We start from the raw sequence: 20588 nt of genomic DNA, 5'->3' as shown, positions 1-20588 counted from the left end.
GAATAAAAAGGGGCATGAAAGGATATTTAGAGTTGAACACATAACGAGTTTGTTTTAGGGTTAGTGAATAGAATATCTTGACAGGAGTGTGGAGTCCTTAATGGAATTAGAGATAAATTGAAAAGGCAGGGCCTTAGAGATCTATTCAAGCTCTTTCAATGCTTCAGATGAAGAAATAGCTCAGGGAAGTGAACAAATTAGCCTGTGTCTTATACCTGGTTTGTGGAGAGTAGGATTTGTGACCCAGTCTTCCACTTCTAGTCCTGTCCTTTTTCTAATGTAAGGAATTTGAATTTGTGGTCATGGTGTTAAGGTTAAGGAGTTTGTTCTTTAGGAAGTGGGAAGCCATTGAAAATATTTAGTGGAGGGTGGTAATTGTGAAAATGGTATCAGGGTGATTTGGTAATAATTTGAAAGAGAATGGGAAGAAATGCTAATGAAAAGGCAAAGTGCAGATCACTGTTGTGGTGTATTCCTAATTGTGGGGAATAGGGAAATACAGAGTTTTTGTTTTGAAAGCTATTCTAGGAACAGTTAACAGTTACAGCCCTTGGAGGGAAGTGGAAAGAGAGAATGGACAGTTAGGAATACTTGTTTTTCATAAAATTTGAAATAATTTGTTCCATCTGCATTATTATTTAGTTATGATTCAGTTTTTAAAAGTGAAACAAGTAAAAGTAAGGATCTAGTGAAAGGTGTGAGGTTGTTTTTACCAGTCTAGATCTGTAGACTCTGGACTGGGTGGCATTGAGAATGGAAGTGCCATTCCACAGGGAGGCCATAGGTTACAGTGAAGACAAAGCATTAAATGATTAAAAGAAATGTGAGAAATAGTAATTAACAGTGATGGTGACTACGACATTTTAGTCCAGAGGCAGCAGAGTTTGGTGCAATGTATACTAACTTAGGAGGCAAAAAACCAGAATTCTGCTTCTTTGTTTGCTGTCAAGTAGGCAAATTGTTTTTACTTAAGAGATCCTGGTTCTTCATCTGTAAAATATGGGTATAGTGTTACATTTTCTTTCCAGTCTCTGAGCACTTTTATGAGATTGTTTGAAAATGTGTAAAGGCTACAAAGTAGCCAATATGTGACAGGTTCAATTTGAAAGATGAGTTAGGTGTAAAAAGGAGTATGTTTAAGGGATGTAATTATGGAATCTTAAAAAAATACGGTTCTGAAGAACATAGGGGCAGGACAGGAAAAAAGACAAAGACGTAGAGGATTGATTTGAGGACACAGGGAGGGAGAAGGATAAGCTGGGACGAAGTGAGAGAGTGGCACTGACATATATACACTACCAAATGTGAAATAGATAGCTAGTGGGAAGCAACCGCATAGCACAGGGAGACCAGCTCCGTGCTTTGTGACCACCTAGAGGGGTGGGATAGGAAGGGTGGGGGGGAGACGCAAGAGGGAGGGGATTTGGAGATATATGTATACGTACAGCTGATTCACTTTGTTATACAGCAGAAGCTAACACAACAATGTAAAGCAATTATACTCCAATAAAGATGTTTTAAAAAAACAACAGTATAATCAGACTAGTACAAGATATGTGGCCATATAAGAAACAGAAGCTTTAAAGGCTCTAAGTCAAATGCAGCATGGCTACAGTATTCTTGTTTGCCCAACTAGAGAAAGTGGTTGATTCCCTGTTAATCTTTTTTTTTAACTGAAGTATAGTTGATTTACAATGTGTTAGTTTTTGGTGTACAGCAAACTGATGCAGATTCTTTTTCATTACAGTTTATTACAGGATACTGAATATAGTTCCCTGTGCTATACAGTAGGACCTTGTTGTTTATCTATTCTTTTTTAAAATTAATTAATTTTTGCCTGCATTGGGTCTTTGTTGCTGCATGCGGGCTTTTCTCTAGTTGTGGCGAGTGGGGGCTACTCTTCATTGCGGTGCGTGGGCTTCTCATTGCGGTGGCTTCTCTTGTTGCGGAGCACGGGCTCTAGGTGCACGGGCTTCAGTAGTTGCGGCACGTGGGCTCAGTAGTTGTGGTGCACCGGCTTAGTTGCTCCGCGGCATGTGGGATCTCCCCGGACCAGGGCTCGAACCCGTGTCCCCTGCATTGGCAGGCGGATTCTTAACCACTGCACCACCAGGGGAGTCCGTCTTCGCAAAACTTTTAATCTTTTGAGCGAAGAACTGTTACAGGTACTTTTTATAGTCTTCCAGGGAGTTGAAGTTTTTTCCATTAAGAGAATTTTGTAAAGACCAAAATAAATGGAAATCTGAAGCTGCAATGTCTGGTGAATATGGCTGATGAATCAGAACTTCCCAGCCAAGCTGTAACAGTTTTTGCCTGGTCAGCAAAGAAACACGTGATCTTACGTTATCCTGATGGAAGATTATGCATTTTCTGTTGACTAATTCTGGATGCTTTTTGTCGAGTGCCGTTTTCAGTTGGTCTAATTGGGAGCAGTACTTGTTGGAATTAATCGTTTGGTTTTTCGGAAGGAGCTCATAATAGAGGACGCCCTTCCGATCCCACCAACTACACAACATCACCTTCTTTGGATGAAGACTGGCGTTTGGTGTGGTGGGTGGTGGTTCATTTTGCTTGTCCGATCTCTTCCATTACACATTGCTGTACGGTATCTACTTTTCATCGCCCGTCACAATTTGTTTTAAAGACGGAATGTTTTCGTTGTTAATTATTAAGTAGAGAATCGCATGTGGAAATATGGTCAAGAGGGTTTTTTTTCTTCCGCTTAACTTACGTGGAACCCAAACATCAAAGCGAGTAACATAACCACGCTGGTGCAGATGATTTCCAGCGCTTGATTTAGATATTTTGAGTATGTTGGCTATCTCCCGCATGGTATAACGTTGATGGTTCTCAGTGTCTCGATTTGATCGCTATTGACTTCAACTGGTCTACTTCACCATGGAGCATCGTCCAGCGAGAAATCTCCAGCACGACACTTCTCAAACCTCTTTTGACACGTTTGATCAGTCACAGCACCTTCTCCATACACTGCACAAATCTTTTTGTGCTTTTCAGTTGCGTTTTTATCTTTCGTGAAATAATACAGCATAATATGCCAAACATGTTCTTTGTTCCATCTTCACTGTTAAAATGGCTACACAAAAATTCACCAATTTTGATAAGCTTTTTTTAAAATGCATGTTGAATATGACAGCTGTTACAATACAGTCTAACACAATTGTTTCAAAAGAAGTTAAAGACAACTAAGCGCTACTAGAGCCATCTTACAGAAAAAAAACCGAACGAACCTTTTGGCTAACCCAATAAAATGGATCATGTTTTCTTGCTCACAGTGTAAAAGGAATTATCTTACTTGGGTTAAGTTCTAAATTAAATTTATTCTTTCCCCCCTTTCCAGATTGTTAAAGGAGATGGGCTGGCAAGAAGACAGTGAAAATGATGAAACATGTGCTCCCTTAACTGAGGATGAAATGAGAGAATTCCAGGTTATTAGTGAACAGGTAAGAAGAGCTGAATCATATAAGTTTACTTTAAAAATTGCCCTTCCTTAATCAGAACAACATATAACTAAGCATTTTGGGGGGGTGGGGAGAAAGAAAGTTTTACAGTTTTATTTAGGAATTTGTTAAACATCACACTGTAGGTCAGATTTGCCTCTCTTTTAAATAGGTCTGCAATGCTGACTTCTTTAAATCCATGGATCTGCAGTGCTTAGGAATTAGTGTAAAGAATATGTCTGATTTGTCACTTTTCAGGTATTTAAAAAATGACTTGGGGATAAGAAGTAGCAGCAGTAGCTTTGCCAAATGTAGCTTCATTTTTTTATCCTTTGCACAGGAATATTTTATATTCTAGAACATCTTTTTTTTAATGTCTTAATAGTTGCCGTTTTGAAAGAGTATTCCTTAGAAAATGTACAGTAGAGTGTCAGGGAGTTGAGATTTTTCTTTTTCAAATCCATTATAGTTCTTTAAAATAGTTCTGGTCATGCAGAAGTGATTTTCTATACGGAGATATTATAATTTATATTATAATCTTCAAAACACTTCTTAAATGTTTTGAATGAAATCTTTGAGGAAATTAGTTACATTTACTTCATAATAAAATAGACTTCATCGTCCTAATTAAAAATTTGTGGCAAAATACACATAACGTAAAATTTACGATTTCAACTATTTTTAAGTGTACAGTTTTGTGGCATTAAGGTACATTGACATTTTTATGCAGCCATTACCACCACTCACCTCCAGAGCTCTTTTCATTTTGTAAAAGTGAAACTCTGTACCCATTAAACCATAACTTCATTCTCTGCTCCCCCAACCCTGGGAAACCACCACTCTACTTTCTGTCTCTGTGAATTTGTCTGGGTTCCTCATATAAGTGGAATCATGCCGTATTTGTCCTTTTGTGACTGGCTTATTTCACTTAGCAGAATGTCTTTGAGATCATCCATGTTGTAGCATGGGTCAATCAGAATATCCTTTTTTTAAGACACAATAATCCATTATATGTGTATGTACCACATTTTGTTTATTCATTCATTGATGGACACTTGGATTGCTTCCACCTTTGGCTATTATAAATAATGCTGCTGTGAACATGGGTGTATGGGTATCTGTATCTATCTATATTTATCTATCTATAGATAGATACCTATACACCCATGTTCACAGCAGCTTTTATATCTATAGATAGAGAGGTAGTCTATAGATAGCTGTAGACTCTATCGATATCTGTAGAGTCCCTGTTTTTAATTCTTTCAGGTATTTACCCAGAAGTAGAATTGCTGCATCATATAGTTATCTATTATTAACTTTTTGAAAAGCTGTCCTACTGTTTTTCTGTAGTAGCCACACCATTTTACATTCCCACCAGTGGTGCTCTCTTCCTTTTCATTTCTCATATTTTTTTCCCAACACCATTTGTTGAAAAAGACTGTGCTTTCTGTATTGAATGGTCTTGGCACCCTTGTTAAAAATCATTTGTATATGCAGGGGTTTGTTTCTGGGCTTGCTATTCATTGGTCTTCAGTTCTGTTTTTGTGGTGGGTTTCTTTTCCCTATAAATTTATTTATTTATTTTTAATTTTGGCTGTGTTGGGTCTTCGTTGCTTCACATAGGCTTTCTCTAGTTTCAGTGAGCGGGGTTACTCTTCGTTGTGGTGCACGGGCTTCTCATTGCGGTGGCTTCTCTTGTGGAGCACGGGTTCTAGGCTTGCGGACTTCAGTAGTTGCAGCACATGGGCTCAGTAGTTGTGGCTCACTGGCTCTAGAGTGCAGGCTCAGTAGTTGCGGTGCACAAGTTTAGTTGCTCCATGGCATGTGGGATCTTTCCTGACCAGGGCTCGAACCCGTGTCCCCTGCATTGGCAGGCAGATTCTCAACCACTGTGCTACCAGGGAAGTCCCTTCAGTTCTGTTTTTATGCCAGTGCCACATTGTTTGGATTGCTGCAGCTCTGTAATATGGTTTTTTTGGGTTTGTTTTTTGTTTTAAAGGATGGAGGAGGCTATGTTTAGTGTTGAGTTCAGCTAAATTCAGGACCCTGGGAAAGCCAGGACCTTTTTTTTTTTTTTTAAATAAATTTATTTATTTTTGCCTGCATTGGGTCTTGTTGCTGCGCGTGGGCTTTCTCTAGTTGTGGCTAGAGGGGGCTACTCTTTGGTGGGGTGCTCTGGCTTCTCACTGCGGTGGCTTCTTTTGTTGTGGAGCATGGGCTCTAGGTGTGCTGGCTTCAGTAGTTGTGGTGCGTGGGTTCAGCAGTTGTGGCTTGCAGGCTCTAAAGCGCAGGCTCAGTTGTGGCGCACGGGCTTAGTTGCTCTGCGGCATGTGGGATCTTCCCAGACCAGGGCTCAAACCCGTGTCCCCTGCATTGGCAGGCGGATTCTTAACCACTGTGCCACCAGGGAAGTTCTGTAATATGTTTTGAAATCAGCAGTATGAAACTTCCAACTTTGCTCTTCTTTTCAAAAGAGTGTTTTGGCTATTCTGGAATCCCTCGAGCTTTTAGAAGAGTTTTAGGATGGGTTTTTCTGTTTCCGCAAAAAAATACTTGTGAGATTTGATAGGGATTACATTGAATCTGTAGATTGTTTGTGGTAATATTTGCATCTTAACAATGCTAAGTCTTCTAATCCGTGAGTATGGGATGTTTGTTAATGTATTTTAAATGTCTTTCAGCAGTGTTTTGTAGTTGTCAGTGTAGAAGTCTTTTACCTCCTTGGTTAAGTTTATTCCTTATAATTAAGAATAAGTATTTTTTCTTTTTAATGCTATTATAAATAAAATTGTTTTCTTTTTTTAAGAATTGTTTTCTTAATTTACTTTTTGGATTGTTCATTGTTACAGAAATGCAGCTGATTTTTATGTATTGGTTTTATGTCCTGCAACTTTGCTACGTGTGTTAGTTCTCACAGGTTTTTAAATAGAATTTTTAGGTTTTTTACATATAAGATCATGTTGTCTGTAAACAGATAATTTTACTTCTTTTCCACTTTCATATTTCTTCCTTCCCAGTTAATGTAAATTTTTTATTCAGAAGTTAGTGAACCATGTTATTTTTCACAAGCTGATGATGGGTAATACTTCTGAAGGATTTTTTTTGTTATGTTTATTATATTGTCCAATTTACAAACAAGAAATTCACATTAGGTGTGCAGTTGGGTGAGTTTTGACAAATGTATATAGCTGTATGACTATGATCCCCAAAAGTTCCACATTGTCCCTCTTTGCATTTAGTTCTTTCACTCCCAGCTCCAGCCCCTGGCAGACACTGATTATTTGCTTTCTGTCCCTATAGTTTTGCCTTTCCACAATTTTTTTTCCTGGATACCTTTTTTTTTACATTAATTTTTATTTGAGTATAGTTGATTTACAGTGTTGTGTTAGTTTCTGCTGTACAGCAAAGTGAATCAGCTATACATACACATATATCCACTCCTTTTTAGATTCTTTTCCCATATAGGTCATTACAGAATATTGAGAAGAGTTCCCTGTGCTATACAGTAGGTCATTATTAGTTATCTATTTTATATATAGTAGTGTGTATATGTCAATCCCAATCTCCCAAGTTACACAGTGTTTTACTAATTGAACCATATATTGTTATAGTCCTGGATCTGGTTGCTTTCATGCTTTTGAAACTCACCCATGTTTCGTGAGTAGTAGCCCATTGTGTGGGTTTGCCATTTTGTGTATCTCTTTGAAGGATTTGTTTTGAATCTGAAGAAAGGCATCAAGAAAAACCACTTAATATCATTACCATAAGGTAGTAGTCAAGGAAAACATAATATTGCCTGACCAAGATAATTGGCTCTAAAACCCTGTTATGACTGGGGCAGGTAGATAAAACCCTATTGATAATAAAATAATTAACTGATATAAAAAATTTGTGCATACTGTGGGTTGGAGAGCAATGGCCTGTAAGTATAATGTCCATTTTTTAAAAAACTAAAGATAAAGACATGGGTATATTTATGTTAATGATGACATGTCATTTGACATTTAGATGCCTAAAAAACCATTGGGGCCTGATGCTGTTTATAAAAGTATTCATATTGTATCTGGTAACAGTTGAGAATCTGAGTTTAATCTGAGTTTTATTCTCCTCAAATTCTGCAAACATTTAAGTGTTCACTATGCCCAAGATTTTAGAGTTTATAGAGATGAGCTCCTTCATAGTGCTGCAGTTTAATGAAGATAGGTAGATTCCCACATAAAGCAGAATGTGATATAGCAGTTTTCAAAATATTTAAGGTGAGGACAGGAGAGAGGGAGAGTGTCATGCAAATTCATCAAATGTTTCTTGAGGTCCTATTCTAGAGTGCTGGGAAAACAAAAATTTTGCCCACGTAGAATTTACATTAATTAATTAATCTAGAGGTCAGCGCCAGTTGCAGTGATCTGGAAAAGCATAACTGAGTTGGGTTTGAATTGGCCTTTGTCAGGTAAGATGAGGGAATGACATTCCTGGTGTAGGGAGTGAACAAAGGCAAAAGTAAGAGTTCAGGGTATGCTGGGGTTCAGAGTGGCTGGAGCATGGGGTAGAAAGATTCTAATGAAAGATCTTGATAACAGTAATAAGTAGGGTGAGTCTAAGTCCTAGTTTGCCTTGGAGAGTCCCAGTTTATGCATGTTAATCCCACTGTATTTATTAATGGCACATGTTTACTCATTCTCAAAAGTGCCCTAGTTTGAATGATAAATTAACGTGGCCTCCCTAATTGTGAGTAACGTCATGTGAGCTCTTAATGCCCTCTAGGTAATTGTGCTAAGTGCATTTTTGTAGTATTTGTATGAAGTCCGTAATATCATTAGTCCTGCTGTGTAGACGACACAACTTAATTGGCTCATAGTGGTTGGGTAACTTTCTCTAGGTCTGTACAGTGTATATCATTAGTGGAGTTGGAAGTTGAGCCCAAGTCTGGCTGACTTCATAGCCTGTGCCTATAACTGTGATATAAGGTTGAAAAAACACATTGTGGTCATATTAAGGTTTTTGTATGCCATGTCAGGAGTATAGATTGTGTTTTATTATAGGAAACCTTTTGAGGTATTTTTAGGTATGTGAAACCATTTGTACATGTGGAAGTACAGGTATAGTGTAAGGTATATTGGAAGTGTAATTGTGAAGACTAGGATCAGGATGGTTAGTTGGGAATATATTGTAATAATTAGGGAAGGGGTAAATGAGGGCCTGAAGTAGAGAAATGACAGTAAAATGTGGTCTTGATGAGACTGAGATCTGAAATAGAATCAGCAGGATTTTGAAATTTCAACTTATGAACTGATAATTATATCATTATTATAGACAGGAATGGAGGAGGAGGAGCTGGTTTTAGGAGACTGTATATATATATATATACACACACACATATGTATGTATATGTGTAATTCTATGCATTTTACATAAATACATGTATATGTAAAATAGACGTGTGTGTGTGTGTGTGCGCGCGCGTGTGTATTCCCCCCCCAGGCACCCCCACCCCCTGGGTGGGGGGAGGGTTCAGGCATTTAGAGAAATCAGAGATAAAGATCAGATTTGGTTTTTATCATAATTGTCCACAGTTGATTTCAAGCTGTGGAAAGATTAGGTGGCACTGGGTGATAAATCATGTGAAGCAAGGATAGAACTTTGAGGGATTAGAAAGGTGTACCTTTAAGAGAGAGATGAGGCGTATTTGTAACCATCACAGTGTCTGAGAACGGCAGAGACTGAGAACACTGAGAACATGGCTTTTGTTTTTCTTAGTAAAGTTGGTGGTGAGGTCATTTGTTCAAAGTAAAGGGAGGTAGCTAAATAGGGAGGGAAAAAGGAAAATTGAGAGCTAATAAGACTCTAGACTTGTTATTTCTAGTTATCAAGGTCTGTAGCAAAATTAGCTGTGATGTAAGTTGCCCTTTGGGTTTGGATCTTACCCTATCCTTATGACTTAAAAAAGCCCTCTAGACTATGATACCTATAGATAGTTCCAAATATTAACTTATTATATAACTGGATTTGGTCTTACAGAAATTTGTATTTCTCATTTTGATAAAACTTACCAGGGTCTCAGACATTTTTCTTACTTATACCATACTTACCATACTAACACTTCAGTTCTGATTTTCAGAAATAACTTATTATTTTTTTCAATATCTTAATCTCTGTGGTTAAGCAAAGGCCTCTGTTTGATTTTGTTACCTTGTACTTACCTTATTTGAATACTCATTACTTACTGGAGTACTTTGTATTCTGGTTATTCTGCAGAGTATGAGTAAAGCGGATTGTGGGGTATGTTAATAGCCTAGTTAGGTCAGAATAATAAAAATAACAGCTGTAGCTTAATGGTTGCTGATTATATTGTAGGCAGTGCCTGAAGATACTTATTACAGTTCTCATTAAGGAAATGAAAATTTGGGAAGGTTAATTCCTTAACAAGTGACAGACTTAGAATTCACACATACCCTGTCTGGATCCAAAATCTTTTCACTAGACTAGTACTATACACCATATACATATATACATATACATATACATATACATATATATTTTTAATAGTGGTTTGGTAAATTATAAATGCAGTTCTCCCAAAGGTAGTGATTTATTCATAGGAAATACTTTGTTATATTGGTAGGATCAATTACCTATATCTAACTAGTTTTTCAAAAGTGATATCATAATCTATGGAGTTTTATTACCTTTATTGCATTCATGGGTACATTTGATTATTAGAGCATTCTTAATTTGTAGTAACTCTTGGAGGATAGTTTATTTATTCCATTTATTTTTGTTGACATTTTAGTTACAGAAGAACGGTCTGAGGAAAAATGGTATTTTGAAAAATGGCCTGATCTGTGACTTCAAGTTTGGACCCTGGAAAAACAGCACTTTCAAACCCACTATTGAGAATGATGACACAGAGACAAGTAGCAGTGACACATCAGATGACGACGATGTGTGAAGGATTTCCTAACAGCTTTAGAAATTTTAGTGTGATACATCTCTCATACAGTTTGGGGTGAATTGTAAAAATGAAGAACTATAATTTATGTAGTAAAATACCCCATTAGAAGATGATTTTTTTGGGGAACTTCAATATGAAGAAAACCAAGAATGTTGTGTTGGGCTGTGTTGAACATTATTTCTTTGTTAAATGAATGTTGTAGAAATGAGGACTTTGGTTGATCCAACATTGACTTTCTTCATCACTGCAGCATTTCTCTGACTAGCAATGTGACGATGTAACAAATGAGATTTTCTCATTTAATAATAAAAAAATTGTGTAATGTTTTGCAAAGCTTCTGTCTTAAAATGTCCAGGTCTTAAGAAAAAAGGCAGCTTACACTGTTTTGCTTGCAGAGTCATATCTTTTTCGTACAGTGGAAATCCTCAAGTCCACTTTGTGCGGCTCCCCCCACTCTCACCCCTCCCCCCTGCAAAAAAAGGACAATGTAGCATGTTGGCTAAAACTGGAGCAAAGTGCACTAAAACATTAATTTCCTGAACTCAACTATTGTACTAGTCACCTTTTAAAACATAAATTGCTCTTTAGCCATTTGTAGTTCAGTAAATGTTACAGCAAAGACTTGCCACATTTTCTTCCAAATTTTAAGAGGTGATTTTCAAGAGCTTTATTTGGGTATGTTGTCAGACCAGGATTTTCAGAGTTGATGGAAAAGAGTCTTGTGGGAAAACTTATTTTGATAAATTATTACACATGCAGAAAAACTGATCACACTGACTGGATCTGTCCACAACATGAAAAATAAACTGGATTTTCAGAATATTGTCGTTCTCTGTAGTGTTAAAGGTATTGGTCTGTAAACATAATGTGGTTTATTCACTTATTAAAACAAAGTTAAACTTTATTAAAGATGGTGATTACCTTTTGAGTTTAGAGAAAGCAAGCTATGGAAAATAGCTTTTTTATTATCAATTGCTTAACAAGTTTATTAAATGAATGTTAACCAGTATTTTTCATTTGCACATTAATTTTAGAAGCATTTCTGTTTACTGCTCACTGGAAGAGTAATTTTGCTCTTTTTTTTTTTGTATTTTTGATTTTTCTGATTTTGTTTATCTACATTTACTTTAGCTTCCTCCATCCCACTCCCATGTTTAAATATATTCTGATTGTAAAGAGCATAATCTTAGAGCAAAAATGTTTTCGGTTTTATGTCTGATTGAGGTAATCCTCAAGATTTTTAAATTGTGTTTTCTCAGAAGGCTTCAGTGTTTTTGCTGTTTCCCTTTCAGTAATCCTACCCAAGTTTCCCAGCTTCCACCAGAAGCCAGATTTTTTTGGTTTACACTGAGACTGGTGGTGTTGGGGAAATTTAAATAAAACACAATTTCAACCCCACAAAACTTATGGAGGGGGCTTCCCTGGTGGCGCAGTGGTTGGGAGTCTGCCTGCCGGTGCAGGGGACGCGGGTTCGTGCCCCGGTCCGGGAGGATCCCACATGCCGCGGAGCGGCGGCGCGCGTGAGCCATGGCCGCTGAGCCTGGGCGTGCGGAGCCTGTGCTCCGCAGCGGGAGAGGCCACAACAGTGAGAGGCCCGCGTAACAAAAAAAAAAAAAAAAAAAAAAAAAAACTTATGGAGGGTGGCTTAGAGTGGTAACAAAGTATTAAATATATCTTAAAGTTATCATTTAAAATCAGCTTTTATTATACAATATGCCGCAGTCAGTCCAGTCACTTAGAGTAAAATGTAGCATTAGCCACAAGAGAACCTGAAAGTATGCTTTCACAAAGCGCTGTCAGTATCATATATTGAATGTTTTGGGGACTCTTAGATTTCACTATTTCGTTTATGGGTTAATAAAATCTATCAGATGCAAATTGTATTTGCTAACACAAGCTAGAAGGGATCTGAGAAAAGTGGTTTACATTTGAAATCTAATTTAATGTGTTTTCTAAATAGCTTTCAGAAAATATTCTGGAATTTTTAATTTTTTGGCATTTTCTGCTTTCTATTCAGATAATTTTTTTTCTTTTTTGCCTTAACTCTTTATCAGCAGTTATTACTTGTTTACTGTGCATTCACACATTGTCATTGAATGTGTTTAGTGTGGCAAGACACAACAGTGTGATTATGTGTTACATTATAGCCTTAACTAGTTTGGCTACTGAGTGGGTGGAGGCATACAAATGTATTTTGATAGAATGGTTAAAGCTTAGCATAATTTTAAGTTGCTGTTGAAATACGGGCAGCTGGTAGAGTTTGAACTGTATTGTTTGAAAGGGAGCCCACAAGTAGTATAGAAACTAGTTACATTGTACATCTAGTGTGAAATTGCCAAACCCAGGACATAGAGGCCTGGAAAAAAAATTTACTACTTTTAATTGCTTCAAACTCAGTTTCTCTGCAGCAAATTCTTTTTTACAACCACTTTATTGTGGTATAAATTGGCATAAACTACATATTTAAAGCATATAATTTGATAACCTTTGACTTGTGAAACTATTGCTGCAGCTAAGGGTAGTGAATATATGTCAGGCTGAAAAGCTTTTTAGTGTTTTCTCCTTTGTGATCCTTCCTTTTTACTACTCTCCTGTCTTCCCAGCCTTTTTTTTTTTCTTTTTTTTAATGAGCAAAATTCTTATGGTAATGGGTTTAAAATAGCATTTCCAAAATTGTATCTTGTTTTATATTAAGGGTTAGAATAACTTATTTCCATAAATAATTTTTATTAAAGTTAAAATGTAGAAGTGTTAATCTAAAAATAATCAGATCGACTTGATAATATTAGGTTTACCTTAATTACAGTTCAGTATGTTGAAGGGCTTGGTATCTAAACATTTTTAGTTCCTTTTGCTAGTGTTTATATGTAATGACGTTAGAACATGATTATATAAACATTTTAAACTTATTTAGGAAGAAGTTTAAATAATAATGTCTTAAATAACTTACTGACCCTCCCCAAAATATAATTGACCTTAACCTGACATCAGATTCTACTGGGATGATCCATAATCTTTTACTCCAAAAGTTTGTGAAAGATGTTTTATTAAAATGTGCTTTTATTAAAATTCAGATACTTGGATTAGAAAAGGCACTTGTGAAATTTTTCTTCGAAGTGAGATTTTTATTTTGGCTTATAAACTTAGGGATATATTGCTAGGCTTTTAAATAATAGAGTATCACCAATTGTGAGAGGTGGATATTGTGACTTTTCTTTTGCACAGTCGTGTTTTTGGAGGTTATAATCCTTACTTCGCTGTTGAGGAATGAGTGAGCAGAGCATTTCAAGCAATAGTAAAATCCCTAAAACCTCCAAGTGCTGCAGAGAAGTTTTGATCCTACTTTGTTATTTAATGTTAATTTCCTGCCTTAGGGCTGAATGCTAGAATTTAGAAAAATGATGGCGCTCCCAAGAGAGCTTTGATTATTTTAATATATAATTCTGGGTGCTATCTAACACATGGACCTGAAAAGTTAGTAGTTAAGGGCTTGAGAATGTGTGTAATTGAGTCATCACCTACTTTAAAAGGTTTTGTAATTGAAGTTCTCTTGTATACTTGTGAGGCATAACTTGTGCAGTTAATCATTAGCTGACATTTAACTTATCCTGTACGTTTCACTCTACCTTATCCATTTGTAATATTTGTTTTGTAGAAACCTAATCTGAAACAGTGATTGGAATTTGTGTCAGATCATTAGGTGTGTTAGGACATTACTGTAGCATGTTTAATGCAGCAATGTAACTCTTGGTATACATAAGACCCCATGTTGTAGTAGTTTCCAAATTTGCACATTGATGTCATTAGCTTAAAAAAATGGTGATTCTAATGTATTTTTTTTTATAAATTTATTTTTGGCTGTGTTGGGTCTTCGTTGCTGCGCGTGGGCTTTCACTAGTTGTGGAGAGAGACGGCTACTCTTCGTTGTGGTGCATGGACTTCTCATTGCTGTGATTTATTGTTGCGGAGCACGGGCTCTTGGCGCGTGGGCTTCAGTAGTTGCAGCACGCAGGCTCAGTAGTTGTGACTCATGGGCTCTAGAGTACAGGCTCAGTAGTTGTGGCGCACGGGCTTAGTTGCTCTGCGGCATGTGGGATCTTCCCGGACCAGGGCTCGAACCTGTGTCCCCTGCATTGGCAGGCGGATTCTCAGCCACTGTGCCAGCAGGGAAGCCCGATTCTAATGTATTGACATGCAGTGTGGTGGAAGTAGTTACACCTGGATTTGAATTCTGGTTTTGCCTTTTATGTGAGCTGTGATCTTAATCCAGAGAGTCAGCTTCTTGGGATATTTATTCCGTACAGTTACTGTAAGGATGGAGAGGATCACTAACACTTGGTGTATATCCTGAGTACATAGTAGGTGTTCCATAAATTTTAGCTGTTTAATCACTACTGTTAACACCATGTTATTCAACAGGAACTCCCAGTAGCATGTAGTACATATTTTAAAAAATTATATTAGATTAAACAGGCAGAAACTGTTCTAAATGGTTGTGTATGGTGTGCAACATCTGGTTGAGTTCTCACAGTGAACTATAACTGAACTGTTTCATCTCCGCTTCATTTATTTGACATTATGCTCAGTTATGAACTAAGCTTGATAATTTGGTAAACCTCACCTTAAAGATAAAGTAAAATCAGTTTTCTGAAATGTAATCATCAAACTTTAGTGGTAAATCATATTCTTGTGAACTAATTACAAAGATGGGCTTTGGTGCTTTCAAACTTTTAAAAATAGATTTGCCTCCAACAATGACATCATTTCATGTGATTTGTGGAAATAATTCAAAGCTGGGGTTTGACTTGCTAACTCCATTTCTCTTAAGGTTTCTTCCTTTTTCTGGGATGCTAAAGATGAACAGATAATGGGCTGGAGATCGTGATGAGAGGAATATGACTTTTTAAAAGCTGTTTACCCTTCTTAAATGGACACTAGATCATGGAATAAGCTCATTAGGTCTGGGTGACATTGATGACTTGAGAAAATTAGATTTAGGTATCAACTTTTGTGTTAAGAGGTTTGTGATTCTGTAATGACATTTTGTTTTTTAAATTAATTCTTATTGGAGTATTGTTGATTAACAATGTTGTGTTTCTGCTGTATAGCAAAGTGAATCAGTTATACGTATATCTACTGTTCTTTAGATTCTATTCCAATATAGGTTATTACAGGGTATTGAGTAGAGTTCCCTGTGCTATACATATACAGTAGGTTTTTATTATCTATTTTATATATAGTGTGTATATGTCAATCCCAGTCTCCCAGTTTATCCCTCCCAACAGCCCCCCCCCCCCTTGGTAACCATAAGTTTGTTTTCTACATCTGTGACTCTATTTCTGTTTTGCAGATAGGTTCATTTGCACCATTTTTTTAGATTCCACATATAAGCAGTTATATTTTTTACTTAACTCAGTATGACAATCTCTAGGTCCATCCATGTCGCTGCAGATGGCATTATTTCATCCTTTTTTATGGCTGAGTAATAATTCCATTGTATATATATATATACACAACATCTTTTTTTTTTCTTTAAGATTTAATTTTTTATTTATTTTTGGCTGTGTTGGGTCTTAGTTCCTGCACGCGGTCTTTCTCTAGTTGCGGCAAGCGGGGGCTACTTTTAATCGCGGTGCGCGGACTTCTCCATGCAGTGGCTTCTCGTTGTGGAGTACAGGCTCTAGGCTTGCGGGCTTCAGTAGTTGTGGCACTCGGGCTTAGTTGCTCTGCGGCATGTGGGATCTTCCCGCACCAGGTATCGAACCCATGTTCCCTGCATTGGCAGGCGGATTCTTATCCGCTGCACCACCAGGGAAGTCCCTACCACATCTTTATCCATTCCTTTGCCGATATTTAGGTTGCTTCTGTGTCCTGGCTATTGTAAATAGTGCTGCAGTGAACATTGGGGTACATGTGTCTTTTTGAATTACGGTTTTCTTTGGATATATGCCCAGGAGTGGGATTCCTGGATCATGTGGTAACTCTGGTTTTTTAAGGAACCTCCATACTGTCCTCCATAGTGGTTGTACCGATTGACATTCCCACCAGCAGTGTAGGACGGTTCCCTTGTAATGACATTTTAGATATGAGAGTGCCTTTTCAGTAAGGAATTTGTTGTCAAATTCAGCCTTAATGCATCTTTAATGTGGTTTTCTTTAAAGACTGGAGAAATGGGCAAACTAGCAATTAACTGATACTTTTCTTCGGTTAGTCTGGATACTGTAATAGTAGTAGTTGCTTTATAAGAAGTTAATTTGGTGAGGTGAAAAAGTATTTTATTTGGACTTAGTATTTCCCCTCAAATTTGAACTTAATGTCCTGACAATGTTTAGCATTTATTATTTTGGTGAAGTGAGTTGTAGAGTGAGTCATTTGGCAGAATGGATAAAACTTGGGTACTGAGAAGTAAGGCATATAGGGACCAATCTTTATGCCCAAAGAGAGGCATAGAGGCTTCATGCCACCTATTAAGATGTCTGTAATTTCCTTCTGGGAGATTTTTTTTAAATTGGGTGTTGGCAGACTTTCTATAAAGGGCATATGGTAAATATTTAGGCTATATAATCTGTTGCAGCTAGTCAAATCTGCCATTATAGCATGAAAGCAACCGTAGACAATATGTAAATGATTGGATGTGTTCTGTTTCAATAAAACTAGCTATCTAGGGACAGTAGTTTGCTGATCCCTCTTCTAAGTCTTAAGGACCAGACCTTTGGAAACAAGTAAAAGTTGAGTTGTGGTATTTGATCTTTGCACCATTACCTGGATGATTTTTCAGTCTTGCAAAATACTTTTAAGAAAATATTTTTCCTGTTTTTGTAAAGATGATTGTAGTATTTATCCAGGATAAAATACATTGAATCCTGAATCACACTGAAAGAAATGCAGATTTATCAATGCAATACAAATAGAGACTTCTATTGAGAAAATGGGAAAACTTTAGTAAAACATGGAGAGTTTTAGAAGGACAAACTTTTTTATCCCCTAAAAGTGCAGTAATTTCTTTCTTGACTTCGTTACTCTGCCAGCATTCTGTACTTCATGTGTTTATAAACATAAAAAAATGTCTTTTCCATTCTTGATTTTGTCAACAGTAATATGATTCAGTTATTTTAAAGGCAGAGCCTTTAGGCAAAGCCTTTGGTAGAAATTAGAACTTTTCTCTGAAGCGATGGGGGAGTTTGTGGTGAAGAGTATGTTATCCTTTTTGTTAAACACGAGTCAAGAATCAGAAGCAACTCTGTACCAGCAACAGGAAATAAATTGGGACAAGAGCTTTGAAACAAGTCAGGGTCCAAGGTTTGGTATTGGAAGTTACTATTACAAGACATCAGGTTCCCATCAAATTTTTGATGCCTGCATTTGAAGTCTGGTGGATGGATGCTTGTAAGACTGCCCAGATAATAGCTCAGATAATCTCTCAGTAGTGCATATTCAGGCCAACAATTTGGCACAGAGGACAGAAGCAAAATTATTCCTGAGGTTGGAGTGAGGGAAAGGTCTCATGATGGGGGAAAAAAGTAAAATCAGTGTATTGAATCTGAACCCAGAAACTAGAGATAGGAAACTTCCTCAACTAGTGAAGCTGCAAAACGATGTAGTTAAGCCATTCCACAGGTACCACATGGGCTCTAAATGCATAGAAAAGAATAAGGAATAAGTTGCTGCAGCAAGGACTGAGAACCCTACCATACTTCACTAGAGGCAGGGCTAAACAGTCTAACTGGCTCCAGGTTCAGTTAATCTGATCTGTCATCCAGCCTAGATGAGAAGGGATCTGATCCAGAATGGAGAGTGAAAAAGTGTGGAGGTACAAACTCTGTTAGTTTGCATTTATATTTGATCAGTGACTTCTTTAGTAGTAAATATTTATTACATCTGCAACCTCCCAAGTTAAAACAAATAGTAAAGTCAGTAAAATGAGGGCCTGCTAGGCCAGGCCCTGTGCTGAAAGTAAAAAGAATAAAGATAACCCCTGTGCTGAAATTGGTCACAGCTCTGTAGGATAAACATATTGCAAATGAGTTTTCAAGTATGTGCAGTGTGTAGGGTTACTTAAGGGCAGGGTAAGAGGGTTCAGGGGAGGTTTTCCAGAGGATGTCGTAGCTCAGTTTTAACGAATGATAACTTAAGGCACACAGAAGGCAGAAGAGAATTATAGGCAAATTTTAGGCCTGTGTAGGCTAAGAGTTCAGGAAACCTTATGGGGTTCAGTATAAGCTGGAGCTTTAAAAATCCTTTAACATCAAGGTTCGTAAGTATGATTTCTTACAGGTAGGAGGGAAGACTTGCAAATGCCTCATGCAGGCGTGAGTAGGTAAAGAGTCATCTAGGTTGAGGGGTACATGTTAGCAATAGAAGAGGAAACTATAACTGGCATGTTGGGGGTTAGGTTGAACAAGGATCTGGCCTGCACAAGAGAAGTTCCCCAAGGCAGTCCATCAATAATACCTTGTTAGGTAATGACCCCGCAAAAATGAGGTTCTAATAAGTAATTTTTCTCTTAATAAATAAACCTTTTTTCTCTTGTCCAAAGTAACTCGTACTAAAAAGCAAGTAATTGAATAATTATTTGGCAATTGCCATAAACAAAATGTAGTGTTAATGAATGAGGAGGCTCAGCATATAAAGACGTGACCCTTCCTCAAGAGACATGACCTTTTTACCTAAATATCTGTATATATAACTAAGTCCAGGGTACATAAGTCTTAGATTCTTTGTATAGATACCTAGGTCCATTCTTAGTACCTGAAAATTTGTTTAAAAAAAACTCTTTGAATAGGTGCTTTAGGTATTTCCAGAAATACATTGAATTTACATATAAAGCATGTTCAAATTGTTCATATGTTGTATGTACTTTTCCGTGGTTTGTTTCACATTTGAGAGGAAGGAAGCATTTCACAACTTGCTATGCAGTGTCCTCTAAGGCCAAGAAGTGCTATTATCAAAGATTATTTAAAATAAACACGTCTTATAAATTTTTAATTTATTTATTTTTGGCTGCGTTGGGTCTTTGTTGCTGCCTGTGGGTTTTCTCTAGTTGCAGCAAGCGAGGGCTACTCTTCATTGCAGTGTGCGGGCTTCTCATTGCAGCGCGCGGGCTTCTCATTGTGGTGGCTTCTCTTGTTGCGGAGCACGGGCTCTAGGCTAGCGGGCTTCAGTAGGTGCGGCACATGGGCTCTAGAGCACAGGCTCAGTAGTTGTGGTGCACGGGTTTAGTTGCTCCGCGGCATGTGGGATCTCCCCGGACCAGGGCTTGAACCTGTGTCCCCTGCATTGGCAGGCAGATTCTTAACCACTGCACCACCAGGGAAGCCCCAAAATAAATACATGTCTTGACTTTGGAGGACATAACCAAAAGAATTCCAAAAATGCCCCCTAAGTAATGGCAGCATCACCAAAATTATTCACACACTTAACAGCTTCTATGTGCCCAGCGCTCTGATGAGTCTTATGAAGTACAGAGCCTACGAATGTGACTACTCTAGGACAATAGTCATTTGGATGCTCCAGTTCCAGTGTGTTAAAAAATAAAAATCACATTTCTTTGTTTTATAAGATGTAATGAAAAATTTCTAGAGTAATACTGGTTGTTTGCCTTGAGTTTTAGCTATTGATTTGGTAGACAGGAATTTTGCTGAAATTGCAGTTGCTCACTTTGGCAAAGTTTCAAGCTGTTCTTTTTGACTTGGAGATAATTATGAAGAGAGGTTAGATTTTCCTAGCATATCTCTCAATGCAGGCTGGGTGGCTCTTCATGGGTATTCGTCTTGTTGAATCTAATTAGCACAGGCATTCTTGGGTCTCAGAAGGTCCATCTATCAATTGCTTTGACTCCAGGCTATTCTGAGCAAAAGATAAATGTATGTGTGAGGGTCCCCCAAAGATAAGGCAACTAGAGAGCAGGTAGGAAAGCTGAAGCTGGCTTTAAGTATTTGCAGGACTATTACAAAAAGGGATTAATTAGGTGGTTTTTGTGTGATGTTGGCTAAGTTACCTAACTTGTGTGTGCCTCAATTTCCTTAGGTATAAAATGGGATACTATTTGGAGCTGTCTCATAAAATTTTGGGGAAGACCAATAAAAACCCCAAAACATGTAAAGCCCATTTTGAGAGCTTGGCATGTAGTCAACAATCAGAAATATTAGCTTTTGTTATTATTTTTCTTCTGTGCAGCATAG

General features: G+C 37.4%; 1 protein-coding gene across 2 annotated transcripts in view; it reads left to right on the top strand.

The window, feature by feature from the left end:
- GPBP1 (GC-rich promoter binding protein 1) overlaps positions 1–11644 on the top strand; it is a 72410-nt gene extending 60766 nt beyond the window's left edge. For both annotated transcript variants that reach the window (XM_082837234.1, XM_082837235.1), the window contains 2 exons: positions 3359–3461; positions 10246–11644. In XM_082837234.1, the coding sequence (XP_082693360.1) occupies positions 3359–3461; positions 10246–10404 (262 nt within the window). In that variant the 3' untranslated portion in view covers positions 10405–11644. The remainder of the gene's footprint in view (positions 1–3358; positions 3462–10245) is intronic.
- Positions 11645–20588: the final 8944 nt, after the last annotated feature.

This window comes from Leucopleurus acutus, assembly GCF_964270905.1.
Source record: "Leucopleurus acutus genome assembly, chromosome: 3".
Classification (NCBI taxonomy): Eukaryota; Metazoa; Chordata; class Mammalia; order Artiodactyla; family Delphinidae; genus Leucopleurus; species Leucopleurus acutus.
Note: the sequence above shows the minus strand (reverse complement) of the source record. Positions and strands in the feature narration are given on the sequence as shown.